The sequence below is a fragment of the Nicotiana tabacum genome, chromosome 22, assembly GCF_000715075.1.
Source record: "Nicotiana tabacum cultivar K326 chromosome 22, ASM71507v2, whole genome shotgun sequence".
Classification (NCBI taxonomy): domain Eukaryota; kingdom Viridiplantae; phylum Streptophyta; class Magnoliopsida; order Solanales; family Solanaceae; genus Nicotiana; species Nicotiana tabacum.
Window position 1 is genome coordinate 156097682 of NC_134101.1, and position 13473 is coordinate 156111154.

Here is a 13473-nt window from a genome sequence, read left to right on the forward strand (position 1 = left end):
GCAGTAGCAACTTACACAATAGCTTACACAACAACTTCCTTTCTTTAGAAGAGATTTCAGTTTATTATGTACATCAGTTTGAGTTCGAATAATATATCAGTTTCTGTATATACTTGTCTTTACTTTATTGTGTTTGTTTTATAAACGTCCTCCTAATTTTTGTAAAAACACAAAAAAGATAGTAACTCTCTTCGAACCGGGAAAAAAGAAAAGAAAAAGAAACCTAGAAGACAGCAGTTATTACCCCCAAAGTCGCCCGCTCTTCTATCTTTGTCCCGCACCCTGCCTCTCGCCCTTCTTCTTGCTCTGTATCTTCACCTACGGCACTCTGAGTTGCTATCTCACACATTCTCAGTTCCCACAAATCACAACTTACACAATCCAGAGAGTTTTCTTTCTTCGACTTCGTGTGAATTTTCGAGCTCCTTTGGACTCTCCAGTTCCATAGGTGAAGCTCAGCCAAAAAGAATTGCCGTGTTCAGAGATTTTGTACCCTTTCGTGGACTCTTTAGCTTTTCGTTTCGTGGAAAGTTTGACAAGTGAATTCCTATACTGGAGAGCTGCGTTAAGGATTGAGCAATTTTGATTTTGGACGTGAGGAGCTGAGGGTTTCAGAGCAGTTTTTCATTGAAGTTGTGCTATGGAAGCCGCCATTCTCAGCTCTTGCACACCGCTTTCCACAACGGCGGACCTCTGGATTCGAGGCAAGTCTGTCTCCTTTTTTCTTTTTGCAACTTATTTGTTTCCAAATTAGTCACCCGTCCGTCTTTGCTGGATTTATCGTTAAAACTACGCCTTTGCCATCATTATTTCGTAATGTACTACTTCTTTTCTTTCTTGTTTTTCTCTTTCCTTCTCTATGTTTGTGTTTTTAGCATGTTAATTTTCCTCATTGTGAAATGGGTGTCACTTGAATAAATTTCAAAGCTTATTTTCCAATTGAAGCATTGGTTGCTCTCCACGCGCGCCCGTGTGTGTGTGTGTGTGTGTGTGTGTGTGTGTGTGTGTCTGCACCAAAGAGAGCTTAGATAACTGATGACTATGTGGTGAGGACTGAGGGTTATGATTCAAATGGTTGGAGTGAGGTATTTCTGAAGAAATGATGAGTACTTTGTAGTCTTAGAAGGCTGTATACATGGATGGCTTTACCATCCATCTCCCCTTCTTGCGAGTGTCTATGTTGGAAAGCATCTTCTTCGGCGTTGCATTCTCCTAGTATCAGTTGCATATAAAGTCCGCAGTCTCCAAGAGGATGACCCAGTGTTGAGGTAACAACTTGGAGGTCCGAATTCCAGCTACCACTTGGTGTGAGTCCATGGTACAATTGCCTTCGCAATCTATGCTCGTGCACTGGACTAGCTGCTTGTTTAATTAGTCGAAGTGCGTGGCAAGCTGTCCATTACCAATACAACATAAAATAAATAAAAATTAAAGTCTCCATAACCATAAGATGATTTTCATTTACTCCGGACAGAAGTAAATGTAAGAACATTAAGCAAGATAAGAAGAAAGTTGAATAAAAACCTGTGTGTAAGCTTTCCAGTTTTTTACGCAAGGTTCAATGGGAGGAAAACTGCTTTTGCTTCGTGGGTCTATCGCCCCAATTGGTTTAGTTAGGAAATTTTTATGAGTATGGCCCTATCCAGTAAGCCTTTTATCATCGGGAGCCCCTTCCATTTGGCCCAAGCTTTCTTTCAATTACGCTAGAATGTTTCAAAATCAGATTTTGAAACACAACAACTAGTCTTCTGTTAGGTCAAGGGTTCAAGACAAAATAAATAAATAAATAAATAAATTTAAACACATATGTACAGTGTAAATTGCAAAGCAGTTGATCTCTTTAATGACATACTCTTATCTAAGCGAAATTTGCAGGTTCTGTTTGGTTGATATTACTTTACTTGCTTGAGGGCGTTATCCTATAAATATAATTATATTTTCCAAGTAAAGCAGTTTTACAAGGGGATGTAATTATGTTAATACCTTCCTAGGAAAAGCAATTGTTAAGACTTGTAATTTTAGCGGTGAATTTTTCTTGATTTGAACTAGAGAATATATTTTAAGTCTCTTGATTTTACTATATACAGATTGTGGCAATATATAACTTGGGTTATGCGCCAATCTTAACAAACCTAAAGCATGTTTATTTGCTTCACCAGTCTATCACTCGAGCTCTATATTTTGCTCTTTCTGGTAGAAACGCATTTAAGACCAGTTTTTTTTTTCTTTTTTTTTCCAACTTTTGTCTAGCAGGAAAGTTTGCCGGATGTAATCTCCATTTCTATAATTTGCCATTGAACAGAACACACCTTCCTCTCAAGTTAAAATTTTCTGAATCGAGTAGAAGGCACTTTTCTTCACGAAAGGATCTGATATTGTCTAATGGTAAGAAAGGATTATCCAGCTATTTCACCCATCAACTTGCAAGTGGCTATACAAGTATCAGGGCATCATCTGGAGAAACGCTGCATTATAGACAATCTTCACCAGTAAGTGAAGATGAGGGAGTGTCACCAACATCGACAGATGCCAATGACTTTGTATCCTTGCAGCCTAAGCAGAAGAAATTCAGAAATAGATTTTTGAACTTTGTAAGACTGGGTTCCGTCATTGATAATGCTGCCGAGTCTTTTTTCAAGAGTGAGATACGGAGAAGGCTGTTTGTGACTGCCATTTTAATTGTCATCAGTCGTATAGGATATTTCATTCCTCTTCCAGGATTTGACAGGAGGTTGATTCCAGAAGACTATCTCAGCTTTGTCTCGGGATCTGTTAGTAAGTTGTTTTTTCATCTAGAGTTATACTTTCTTAGTTAATGGAGTTCATTTTTGAAATGAGTTGGTTGTAGCGACCGGCTCTTCAGACGCTGAACGGGGACTTGGGAAGGGGTGAAAGGATGATTCTTTTTCTTCCATTGAATTATCAATAAACTGTCTTTGCAGATGAACTTGGTGATTCCACTCCCGAACTGAAACTCTCCCTTTTCCAACTTGGGGTCAGTCCTCAGATAGCAGCATCAATTCTTATGCAGGTCAGCTTACTTTCACCATATATAAAATTTTTGAACCAGGATAAGAACATTTTGCTGTACTCTTTTATTTTCTATGTTTCATAAGCTATTTTATTATGTGCAAAGAAGTTTTTTTTTCACATCTTCTGCTTACATGAATATATTTGTTATGTTGGACCACCAGAGGGATGTACCAGAATAGTTTTTCCCAAAATCTTTCTGTGGACCTACATCTGTATGTACTGTAGTATATAAATGTCAGGTGAAAAGAATGTACTGATTTTTGAACCGTGCTCTGGCCTCGGGCATGTCTCGATTATAAAAAAGAATATATTTCAGGTGAAAAATGTTGAAACAAGACATCTACCAAAGTGATTTCTAAAAGAGATTTAAGGAATCTTGGAGGAGGGTGTTGTCCGAGTTGGAGAAAAGTGAAAATAACAGCTAAACTTTTGTGCTGTTCAAGATAATAAGAAAAGGTATTTGAACAATAATAATACTCACATCTAGTGACTGCACCATTGAAAACTACCTCAAGCATTCCTCCAACATCATTTCTATTTTACTGATCGTTGTCGATTTGCTTAGAGCATTCTTTTAAAGGGTTTTATCTTTCTCCCAAAAAAAAAATTACTTTTAAAGGATTTTATTGCGGTGGAACAGAATGCATTTTCTGTTTAGTTGATTAGTACTATTGCTGAAAGAGCAAGTGATTCATGCGTCCTTCTGATTCAGTGGTTTGATAGGGACCAAGACATATGAAGTGGTAGGATTCATCTTTCTGTTACATAATGCCTCAGTTTTGTGCAAAACTAGTGAATGCCAATTTCCCTGTTCAGGTACTATGTCATGTTCTTCCTTCTTTGGTAAAGCTGAGAAAAGAGGGCTTAGATGGGCATGAAAAGATCAAGAGTTATATGTATGTCTAGTTTTTTCATATCAACCAGTGAGATGGATTGTTCTTTTACTTTGGTGGTCAATTTCTTTGTTTTGTCCTCAAAAACTTGCACAAGCTTATGAAACTTTGGATCTATTTTAGATGGTGGATCTCGCTTGGTTTTGCAATTTTGGAGGCTCTTATTCTCTCTTGTTACTCACTTCCATATTCGATATATGCTGCCAGTCATAGGTAAGAGAGGTACAAATTTTTCGTGTAATAATCAATGTGATTGTACTTTTGCAATTTTCAATTTTCATTGCGCACAAAATGTCGCGGAGTATTATTTTTATTGCATAATGTGGGAGTTCATTTTCCAGTAAAGTTTTATTTCTTTAAATTAGCTCCATTTCTTCTGTACAAAACTGCAAAGTAGCCTTAAAGTTGTTTATTTTCTACCCCAGCTTTGGAAATTTTCAAATTTTGTTTTTTGATATTCCTAATTTGGAAAGAGAAGTGAATACTACTCTTGTTGTCTATTTACTTTAAGTTGATCTGTTTCTTAAGCACATTGTTCAATGTAAAACTTGAAAGTTATATTATTGAAAATTTAGAAAATGCTTAGAAGCACGTTAAGGCATGAAGTTGTAAATTCCTAGTTTTTCCATTCCATCCCACATATCCCATCTTAAAGTGTCATCAATGTATCGGTTTGAAGTATAGCGTTGTTCTTGGCTCAATTAGAAAGAGCAAAGGAAGAGCTTGAAAATCTTCCACTGGAAGTATACCCGCTTTCTTCCTTGTATTTTGGTTTGAATTTTGACGTAAATCATTAAGGAGGTATATATCCTATTGATTTGAAAAAGGTGGATTGAATTTTGGTTAATTTGGTTCAAGAAGATTACTTTATTAAAGATAGTTACTGATTTATCTGCACATAGTGATCGAAAACAACAATTGCATCTAGCTCGCTTAATTAATGGGATGCTATGATTGCGGCACGTTTGGTATAAGGTTGCCCCCTCTTTATCTATTGGAAGTAGATAATAGTAATACGACAGTTGTTTTTTGATCATTTTCTGACAAACTTTTCATTGACTTTTGATTGTTTTGACGTTCTCTTTTCATTTTTTGTTCAATCGGATGAGAAATACTCCTTGAAGATTTTTTATTTCTGAAGCTTGAAGCCTTCATCTGCTCTCTTAGTGCTGGTGTTAAGTTGATGAAATCTTTCTTTTACTGATAAAAGAGAGAGAATATATTGGTATTTGGAATAATCAGCAAAATCAAACTTCCTTGCGGATTCGTTCTTCTTATGTGCTATTAGAAGATGAATCCGAGAGCCTTTTAGTAGCTTTTTTTGGCGACTGAAAATGTTTTTCTGTATAAAGGCCTTCAGCATAATAGCATTGAATTGTTCTTGTTCCTTGAAATATTTAACGCCAATCATCTCTCATTGTTGAGAGGGTTTGTAAAAGCTAAGTCTTGATACATAATTGTTCTCATCCACGGTTGTTTGGGTCAAAGTTTCTTCTCATGCTGCTGATGTTTTATTTGCATAATGTTGGCTGAAATTAGTACCACTCTGAATCACCTTCATTTTGTTGCAGGGTTAAGCATGTGTTGATGACTTCATTCCTTTTAGTTTCTGGTGCAATGACTATGTCATGGATCTGTGACACAATAACAGAGTCTGGATTTGGTATTTGTTCCTTCTGTGCTTCTTTCTTTATCTTATTTTCTTTTCTTTCTTCCTTTCTTCCTTTTTTTAAACGTGCCTTAAATTTCTAATTCTACTTGTTTTTTCCCTATTTTAGGCATCTTTGCTGCTTGTTTGTCTTTTTTCATTGTTTTATTGTTATTATTATTATTATTGTTGTTGTAGTATTATTATTACTACTATTATTATTGTTGTTATCATTATTATTCATATTATTGTTATTACTATATTTTTTTTCCATCTCTCCCTTCACGTCATACTATTTTCCTCTGAGTAGTGCTTTGGCTTTTCGATACTCCCCCATGCAATTCTTACTCTCTTAGTTTGACCTGGTGATGTGGCACGATTATTAGTTAAAGGGCTAAAAATGTTTATCATTTTGTATTTACTGACACAACATGTGGAATTCATTGTTAACTTTTGTAGATCTGGATATATAAAATAGTGACCAAGTTCCTAGTCCAAAAAAAGAAAGAAAGAAAGAGAAAAGAATGGAAACAGAGCTGGCTAGGGAAGAGTTAAAAGAAATGGCCGATGACCTTCAGTTATGTAAAATGTATTTAAAATTTATTTTAGGGAAAGTGGACTGCAAAAAGAAAACTAGGCCTGTTTGACTGAGGCATAAGGAATAGTAAACTAGTGGCATGATGACGCTTGTTTTCTCCGATGAAAGTTAGTATCACTGTCTGTTAAGAGTTGTTTTGGCATACTTTTGGGAGGTCCAATTATAGTTCTTCTGTTTAAATCTGAGATTGTAGAAGTTTGAAGAATTATGTAGTGACTGAAATTGGCCAATCCAACTAATTTGGTATAGACTTGGTTGATCTACTGATATATTTGAGGAATGATGTAACTGAAATTAGCTAACTCCAATTAACTTGGTAACGAGACTTAGTCGGTTGATTGATATAAGTTATAACTGAATGAAATTGAATTTGATTGATTCTTCCTTTTCTGTTCCCTTGCTCTTCCTTTTCATGTTTGCTGACCACTACTGGATGGTTTCAGGTCAAGGATCGACTTTGATTATTTGTGTGGGTATTCTCACCGGCTACACAGATACATTGCAGAAAATGTTAACTCAAATAGCAGGTGGGTTACAAATGAGATACTGTAGCCTCTTAATTCTTTCTGATCATTGTAATCATTTGGCAATTACATCAGCATGTTGTGTACGAGAATTGATTCTTTCTTTTGTCCTGAACCCATTTTTTACCTGTGTCATGATCCGAAAATGGTTAGAAGTACATAACAAAAGAATTTGATAAACCAAAAAAAAAAGAGGATCGAATAGTTCACTCCCTCTAAATTCTTGATTAAAGTATCCTTTCATTCTAACATACACAGGGAGTAGCGGGAGCTGGTGGCCTTATGTACTTGCTGTGCTAGGTGTTTTTACTGTTGTTACAATGTGGGCCGTCGTTGTGAGTGAAGGTTGCCGGAAAGTTAAGCTGCAATATTACGGTTTTAAAGTTGCTTCTGCTGCAAGGTGACTTGAACTCTGAATTGCTGATGATTTACATTTTCTTTTGGCGGACGCCAGATTTTATGTTGCTGAATAATGTGAAAGCTTCGTAGGAACAACTGTATGCCTAATGCTCATGTAAATGTTGTTATGAGCTAAGATTTCGGGGAACTTAGACAACATTATTTGAGTGGTAACGGGAACTTAAAAACTTGCCAGTACTACAGTGAAATTTTATAATGGAATTTTTAGTACTGGTGGTAACTGGAGGTATATGTAGAGTAGAAATTTCTTATCAAGGAATTATTGAGTAGCTCATATCAGTGACTAGTATGAAATATGAATGCATCTAAACTTCCATAATATTTGTGTTTTCTTAAATCATAGATTTCATGTGCATGCAATACTGAAGTAATTACTTTCTCTTGCATGCCTGACCATGTGTAAGTGAGTGCGACTAATAAGAGCAGGGAGGAGTAATTGTACTCTGCCATATTTGGATGCACAAGCCATGTACTTTACCACCAAATGGAATGAGTTTATGACTGCTTGAATATGTAGCCTTGTAGGACAGGGCTGAACTATTTTTTCACTTGATTGATATTTCACAACTGGAAAAAAGGAATTTTGTTTGGTGTTCTGGATGATAAATCACTCAAACATGTCTGGCTTGTGCCTGACATGTAAGTATGGATATGTACACACACGCGCACATGCACATTCATCCATGTATGCAAACACATACATACAAAAAGAACTCTCTAGTTGTGACTTGGGACCCCCCGAATAATTGAGTTGGAAGCGAATTTGTTATTTGGCTTTGGAATTTGTTACAACTTATATTTGTACTATCTAGGAATGTAGAAGCTAGTTATCGTAGACTTCAGTTTCTTTTACCTACAGATACATATAGTTGTGAATATATTAATTATTGGCGTCTGATTTAAGCGACTCATCTTGAGCAGAGAAGATTCTCCAGTTCCGGAGGTGGAGCCCTATATACCATTCAACATAAATCCAGCAGGAATGCAGCCTATCCTTGTTACCTCCTATCTGTTGGCACTTCCCAACATCCTTGCAAGGTTACTTTATATTCAACTGAATTACATTACAGTCACACCAGTACGTTAGTGGTTCTTTGCTTATACTAAAACAAAAGAAAAGAACTTTAGTGGTTCTTTACCATTGTTTTAGTAGTAGGATCTTACCTACATTAGTGATTTGGAACCAATATTGTACCTGCGCTTCAGTTGGCATAAGCTTTTTGAATTTTCAGCTGCAGGTTTCTGACACGTACTTTCTTTGACAGTCTTCTTGGTTCAAGGTTTTGGGAACACATCAGAGACATTTTGAATCCTGACACTTCTCTTGGGGCAGATCCGTGGGTTTACTATACAGTTTATGCTTTCTTTGTCTTCCTCTTCAACATATTTGACATTGTAAGTTTGCCATTGACTTAACGTGCAGAAAGTGGATTTTAAAATGTTGCTTCAATATTACTGCTTAATTGGCATGATAGAACATCAGTGGAGTCAATTCAATAGGCTGGGTCCTTTTTAACAAGGATGTTGCTGGACTAAAACGTTTCTATCTAGTTCCTTGGATTGAAGTCCTCCAGTCATTAGGGAACCCAAAATAACAGTTGGCCTAATAAGGTGAAATAATAAATAAAAGATACCTGGACATGCTGGTGACTTTATGATGTTCAGGGCAGATGTTGGCGAAACTAGAAATTGAACTCAACCTTTAAGAGTTGCTAATTAGGTAGCCAGGAGGTCCAAAAAGAATAGAAGACCACATAATGCTGAATTTTCTCTGAATAAAAATAAGGGGAGAAAGAAGTAGTCTTTAGGAAAGATGATGTCACGTAGAGAAGTGACTAAAAACTGATTATCTGATGTCATTCTCATATCAATTTCTGGGCGTTTATCACTTGAAGAAAGAAACTCCTTTGAAAGGTTTTCAGGGATATTCTCTCTTGCTCGGTTTTACTTAACAGTAAACTTGTGACCAGGCCAACATGCCAAAAGAAATTGCTGATTACTTAAACAAGATAGCTGCTAGAATTCCAAGTATAAAGCCTGGAAAAGCCACAATTGAATATCTGACAAAGATCCAAGCTTCAACACGGTTCTGGGGTGCAGATCTCTCTCTCTCTCTCTCTCAACCTCAATTTCTTCTTGTATGATTCACTAACAGAAGATGCTTTTCTTTTTTTATTATATTGCATTGTTATGCAGGTGGTCTGCTATTAAGTGTTTTGGCCACCACATCCACCATTCTGGACCATAATTTGCGTCATATCAATGAAGGATATGCAATAGGATTGACATCAGTGCTAATAATTGTGAGTTCATGGTTTCAGTGCTTTATTAACACAAACAGCCATCGCGCGCGTGCGCAGCTATAGTCTCTCTAACCCAAAGGTTAAGGAAAAAAGAGGAACAAAATGAATGTGATGTGGATACCTCCTTAAACTTTTTGGCATCAATACTAATGATATACGTTCATGGAACCCTCAGGGGTTGGCCTGGTGGCAATTGACTTAAGCCTTGGGGTTTGCTCCCTTTCAAGGTCTCAAGTTCGAAACCCACTGGGTGCAAACAATTTCTGAGGGCCATCGGACTGGGTAAAACCTGAATTAACCGTGGTGCACTTGCGGGAAACTCCTTGCCGAGGGCCTGTGCACCCCCGGGAATAGTCGGGGCTCGAAGAGACTCGGACACCCGGTGCAAATAAAAAATAAAAAAATGATATACGTTCATGGTATTCAGGCATGTGTAGTTGCTTTCTGAACACACAAAATCTCCCCCCCCCCTCCCCCACCAATAGGATCCCTAACCCTAAGGTTAAAGAAAAGGAAAAAAGAGGAATGAAAAAAATGTGATATGGATGCCTTTACTAAATCTTTTTAAGCCTATTTAATTAAAAATTCTTCTTGCTTTTACACATCTTCCGAGGGTCTTCCGGAAACAGTTTCTCTGCCTTCTTGAAGGTGGTAGGGGTTAGGTCTGCGTACATACTACCCTCCCCAGACCCCACTTGTGGGATTACACTGGGTCTGTTGTTGCTTTGGCACATCTTAATCGATTGGAGAAGTGAGCCAAACAACAAAAGTCTATTGGAGAAGTGATTGAGAAGGATAATGACTTCTGTTATCTTTTGATGGTATTCAATAGTCTCTTTTATGCAACCAATAAGTTCTTGTTGGACACCCTCAGGTATGCCCTTGAAATTGCTCTCTTCTTGTTCCTAAGAGAAGTTACTTGTTTATCAGTTGTCCAGCGGAGGCATAAGCCTACTGCTGGATTGCTCTATAAGAGAATTGAATCTATATTTAGTCGGGCGGAAGTTCTCCCAATTTCACACCCCAAGTCCCTTGGTCCTTTTAACACGATTGGTACTCCGTGAATTGGCCTGAGCCAACTGTGCACAATTATCTCTGGTCCTCCAAATAGCTCATTAGCCCTATTTTGGCCCTCCATGATACCATGTATATGTGGTATGAATTCAAATCCTCGAAGTAGTTTTCTCTACAGCATCGGGGCTATCCAGGATCATAGCACGGTCAATCTCCAAGTCTTGACAATTCCTTCTAAGGGGAATGTTCCTGTAGATATCTGCTCTATATTGTGGTATATATCAGATTGTTCCTGTAGTTATCTGCTCTATATCGTGATATATATGCATCACGTTGTGAAGCTACCTTGTACTGGAAACTCATTCCCTCATCTTTCAGAAGGCTGTGACCTAGCCATGCATCAGGCCACAATTTAATCCTCTGTCCATTGCAATATCATAAGGTAATGTCTTTATATTGAGGGTGGATTAGTCGAGTATTAAAATTTTCACTAGGCAGATCTGGAATTTTTACAACTGTTACAAAGGACTAATAGCAGTGGCAAGTATGACTTAACGGTAATGAGGTAATTCACATGATTTTCGAGTCCACAGTGAGGTGATGTGTATTCCATATAGCAAAGGAAGTAAACTGCAATTGAAACCACAAGGAGGTAGCATGAAATTAACCCATAAACTTATATAGACAGAGTTCTTAACAAGAACAGATTCAAAGAGACTAATAATTCGTATGAAGTTGTCTGGCAATTCTTCTTACCCTTAGTTGAAATCACTACTATTATACCTTGGAATGTGGTGGAATGGCTATTATCATTCAGATGTTAAGCTGAAACATTTCTTCTTCCTGCCTTCTGCTTTGCAGGTGGGTTCAATCATTGAGTTGAGAAGATCTTATCAAGCATATAATGTAATGCCAAGTCTAAGTATGGCTTTGAAGCGGTATGGGGTATGAGATTGGAGGGTGGCTCTATTCAAGGTTGTTATATCTACTGTGTTCATACTTAGTTGGTCTGTGCTTTATGACTTATCTCATACTTTATTTGGTGCTTGTGCAGTAAAATGGGATTCAATTCTTGCTTGCATCATTGGTGCTGAGAATATTTTGCAGAGTCTAGGATCTTCTTGAGTGAAATCTTAACTACTGATCAACTTTTGAAATTTGGAAGATCAAAGATGTCTCGGTCTGTCAACTCCTCCGTGTCAGACACAATTTCCATATGTAGCAAGTAAAATGTAGCCCATCCTTTGGCCGAAAGTAAATTGTCTTATCCTTCTTCCTTTTTTTCCTGGTCACACTTAAGCTGTGCTATGCGTTGATTAAATGAGCTTTCGGATGATTAAATGAGTTTTTGCAGAATTTGAAGTAACTGCATAACTTGAAACAGGAAAAACTATTTCTATCCACTAGCTTCACAAATTAGATTAGACTTACTACATGCATCCTTTTGAATTTTTGCTGATGACAACACAATTCATCTACTTCCTACATTGTGTTTCCAGGATAAAGGATTAGCACGTGACCAGGACTAGCTTGAGCTGCAAATAACTGAAATTAAACAAAGAAAAGAGTGATGGGGAGAGGTTTATCAATTTATTCTGGAAGCATTATTTGGCTTTCTTACCTTCCAATGTTGACACAAACTAATGAACTTCTATCTGAGCATTAATAGAGTTCAAGATACCCGCAGAATATTTGTGCTCACAATTGTATATAATTACATTTTTTATATGTTCTAGATGGCCAAAATATGGCAAGAAGCAAGTCTATTCTTCTCTTGGCAAGCAAAAGATGATGTAATTTTGCTTTAATTTTGAGGGGTATGTTTAAAATGTTCTTTTGTTGGCTGAAAGGTGTGTGCATCAGAGTGTAAAATGTTTAACTACAGTTGCTCCTTGTAATTTGGCTGTACAAACATTAATCAGCTTTCACGTTTGTGAAATTGGGTAAATCTGTATGCAAATGGTCCTTTCTATTTAATGTAGGAGTTGGAAACAGTGGAATGATTTTTTTCCCTTCCCTTCCTTCCCAAACGATGCATTACTTTGTGTACTTATTTTGGCTAACGAAAAAGATTTTAACTCCTTTATCTCAATGAAACTATTCTCGTTTCGTTTAAAGTGAATTGAGTTAAGGTGCTCATCTTAGCTTTATAAATTTCTTTTCAGCTTTATATAATTGACAGAGAAATTAACAAAGCCAGCGAATATCTTAACATCATAGAAAAAAGCAGCACCCTTTTTTTTTATTTATTTTTTTTTAAAAGTTTTAGAGAAAGAAATTACAATTTAAACTTTAAGATTAAATAATGGTCAGTTGATGAATCAAAGGGTTAGCTACACTTAATTTTACTTTTTTTAATGAATTATTCTGTACAATCAGTAGTCTTTACATTGGGATTCTTGATTTTGCTCCAAATCCAAGCAGATTATTACCAAATTTAATAAATTATCAATCAACAAAACCAAAATTATCGCCGAGAATGCTTTACTGCTCAAGATATTGTGTCTTTTAAGACCTTTTAAACTTATATTGACGATACCAAAAGTAATATCTTTATATGTAATGACTATTACCCAAATGTTTTATTTTTCTTTAAGTTAAGGAACAATGAAGATTGAACTCACAAGAGATATCAGTGCTCTATAATTTTTTAGTGATTACTAGTGTCTTGACTTCAAAATTCCAAGACATTTTTGTTCAAACCTTTCCTTACATGAGAAAAATAATAATTTAATAAAGATACTGTTATAAATATATTATGGATGTTCATTTAGTACTCCGTTGTAAATAAGCTTCCTGAAGAAGTTTATCCATATGGGACTCCACCGTAAATATGTTTATCTATTTAGTACTCTATTGGAAATAAGCTTCCTGAAGAAGCTTTATCACTTCGGTACCCGGTTATGGATAAATATTACCCCCGGTAAAAGATTATCCATACCGGGTATAATAAGTTTATCCTTTCAGTACCCAGTTATGGATAAACATTACCCCCGGTAGAAGATTATCCATATCGGGTATAATAAGCTTATCCTTTCAG

General features: G+C 36.5%; 1 protein-coding gene across 2 annotated transcripts; it reads left to right on the top strand.

Annotated features, from left to right (window-relative positions):
• Positions 1 to 242: 242 nt before the first annotated feature.
• Positions 243 to 12424, top strand: LOC107825802 (preprotein translocase subunit SCY2, chloroplastic). 2 transcript variants are annotated; one of them, XM_016652715.2, is made up of 15 exons: positions 243 to 704; positions 2254 to 2775; positions 2943 to 3031; positions 3850 to 3929; positions 4050 to 4139; positions 5498 to 5589; positions 6616 to 6699; positions 6955 to 7096; positions 8038 to 8154; positions 8382 to 8511; positions 9087 to 9210; positions 9313 to 9419; positions 11295 to 11408; positions 11488 to 11687; positions 11933 to 12424. In XM_016652715.2, exons 1-13 carry the CDS (start codon positions 641 to 643, stop codon positions 11382 to 11384), a joined length of 1731 nt encoding a protein of 576 aa, XP_016508201.2. In that variant the 5' UTR covers positions 243 to 640; the 3' UTR covers positions 11385 to 11408; positions 11488 to 11687; positions 11933 to 12424. The 2 variants fall into 2 exon arrangements, with proteins under 2 accessions (XP_016508201.2, XP_075099755.1); XM_075243654.1 differs by lacking the exons at positions 9087 to 9210; positions 9313 to 9419.
• The last annotated feature ends 1049 nt before the right edge of the window (positions 12425 to 13473 follow it).

Bases quoted from the DNA above. Each gene is read 5' to 3' on its own strand.
- LOC107825802 (XM_016652715.2), top strand. From the start codon at position 641: ATGGAAGCCGCCATTCTCAGCTCTTGCACACCGCTTTCCACAACGGCG. The intron at 4,140-5,497 runs GTAAGAGAGGTA...ATTTTGTTGCAG, and splicing joins ATATATGCTGCCAGTCATAG to GGTTAAGCATGTGTTGATGA. The intron at 5,590-6,615 runs GTATTTGTTCCT...GGATGGTTTCAG, and splicing joins AATAACAGAGTCTGGATTTG to GTCAAGGATCGACTTTGATT.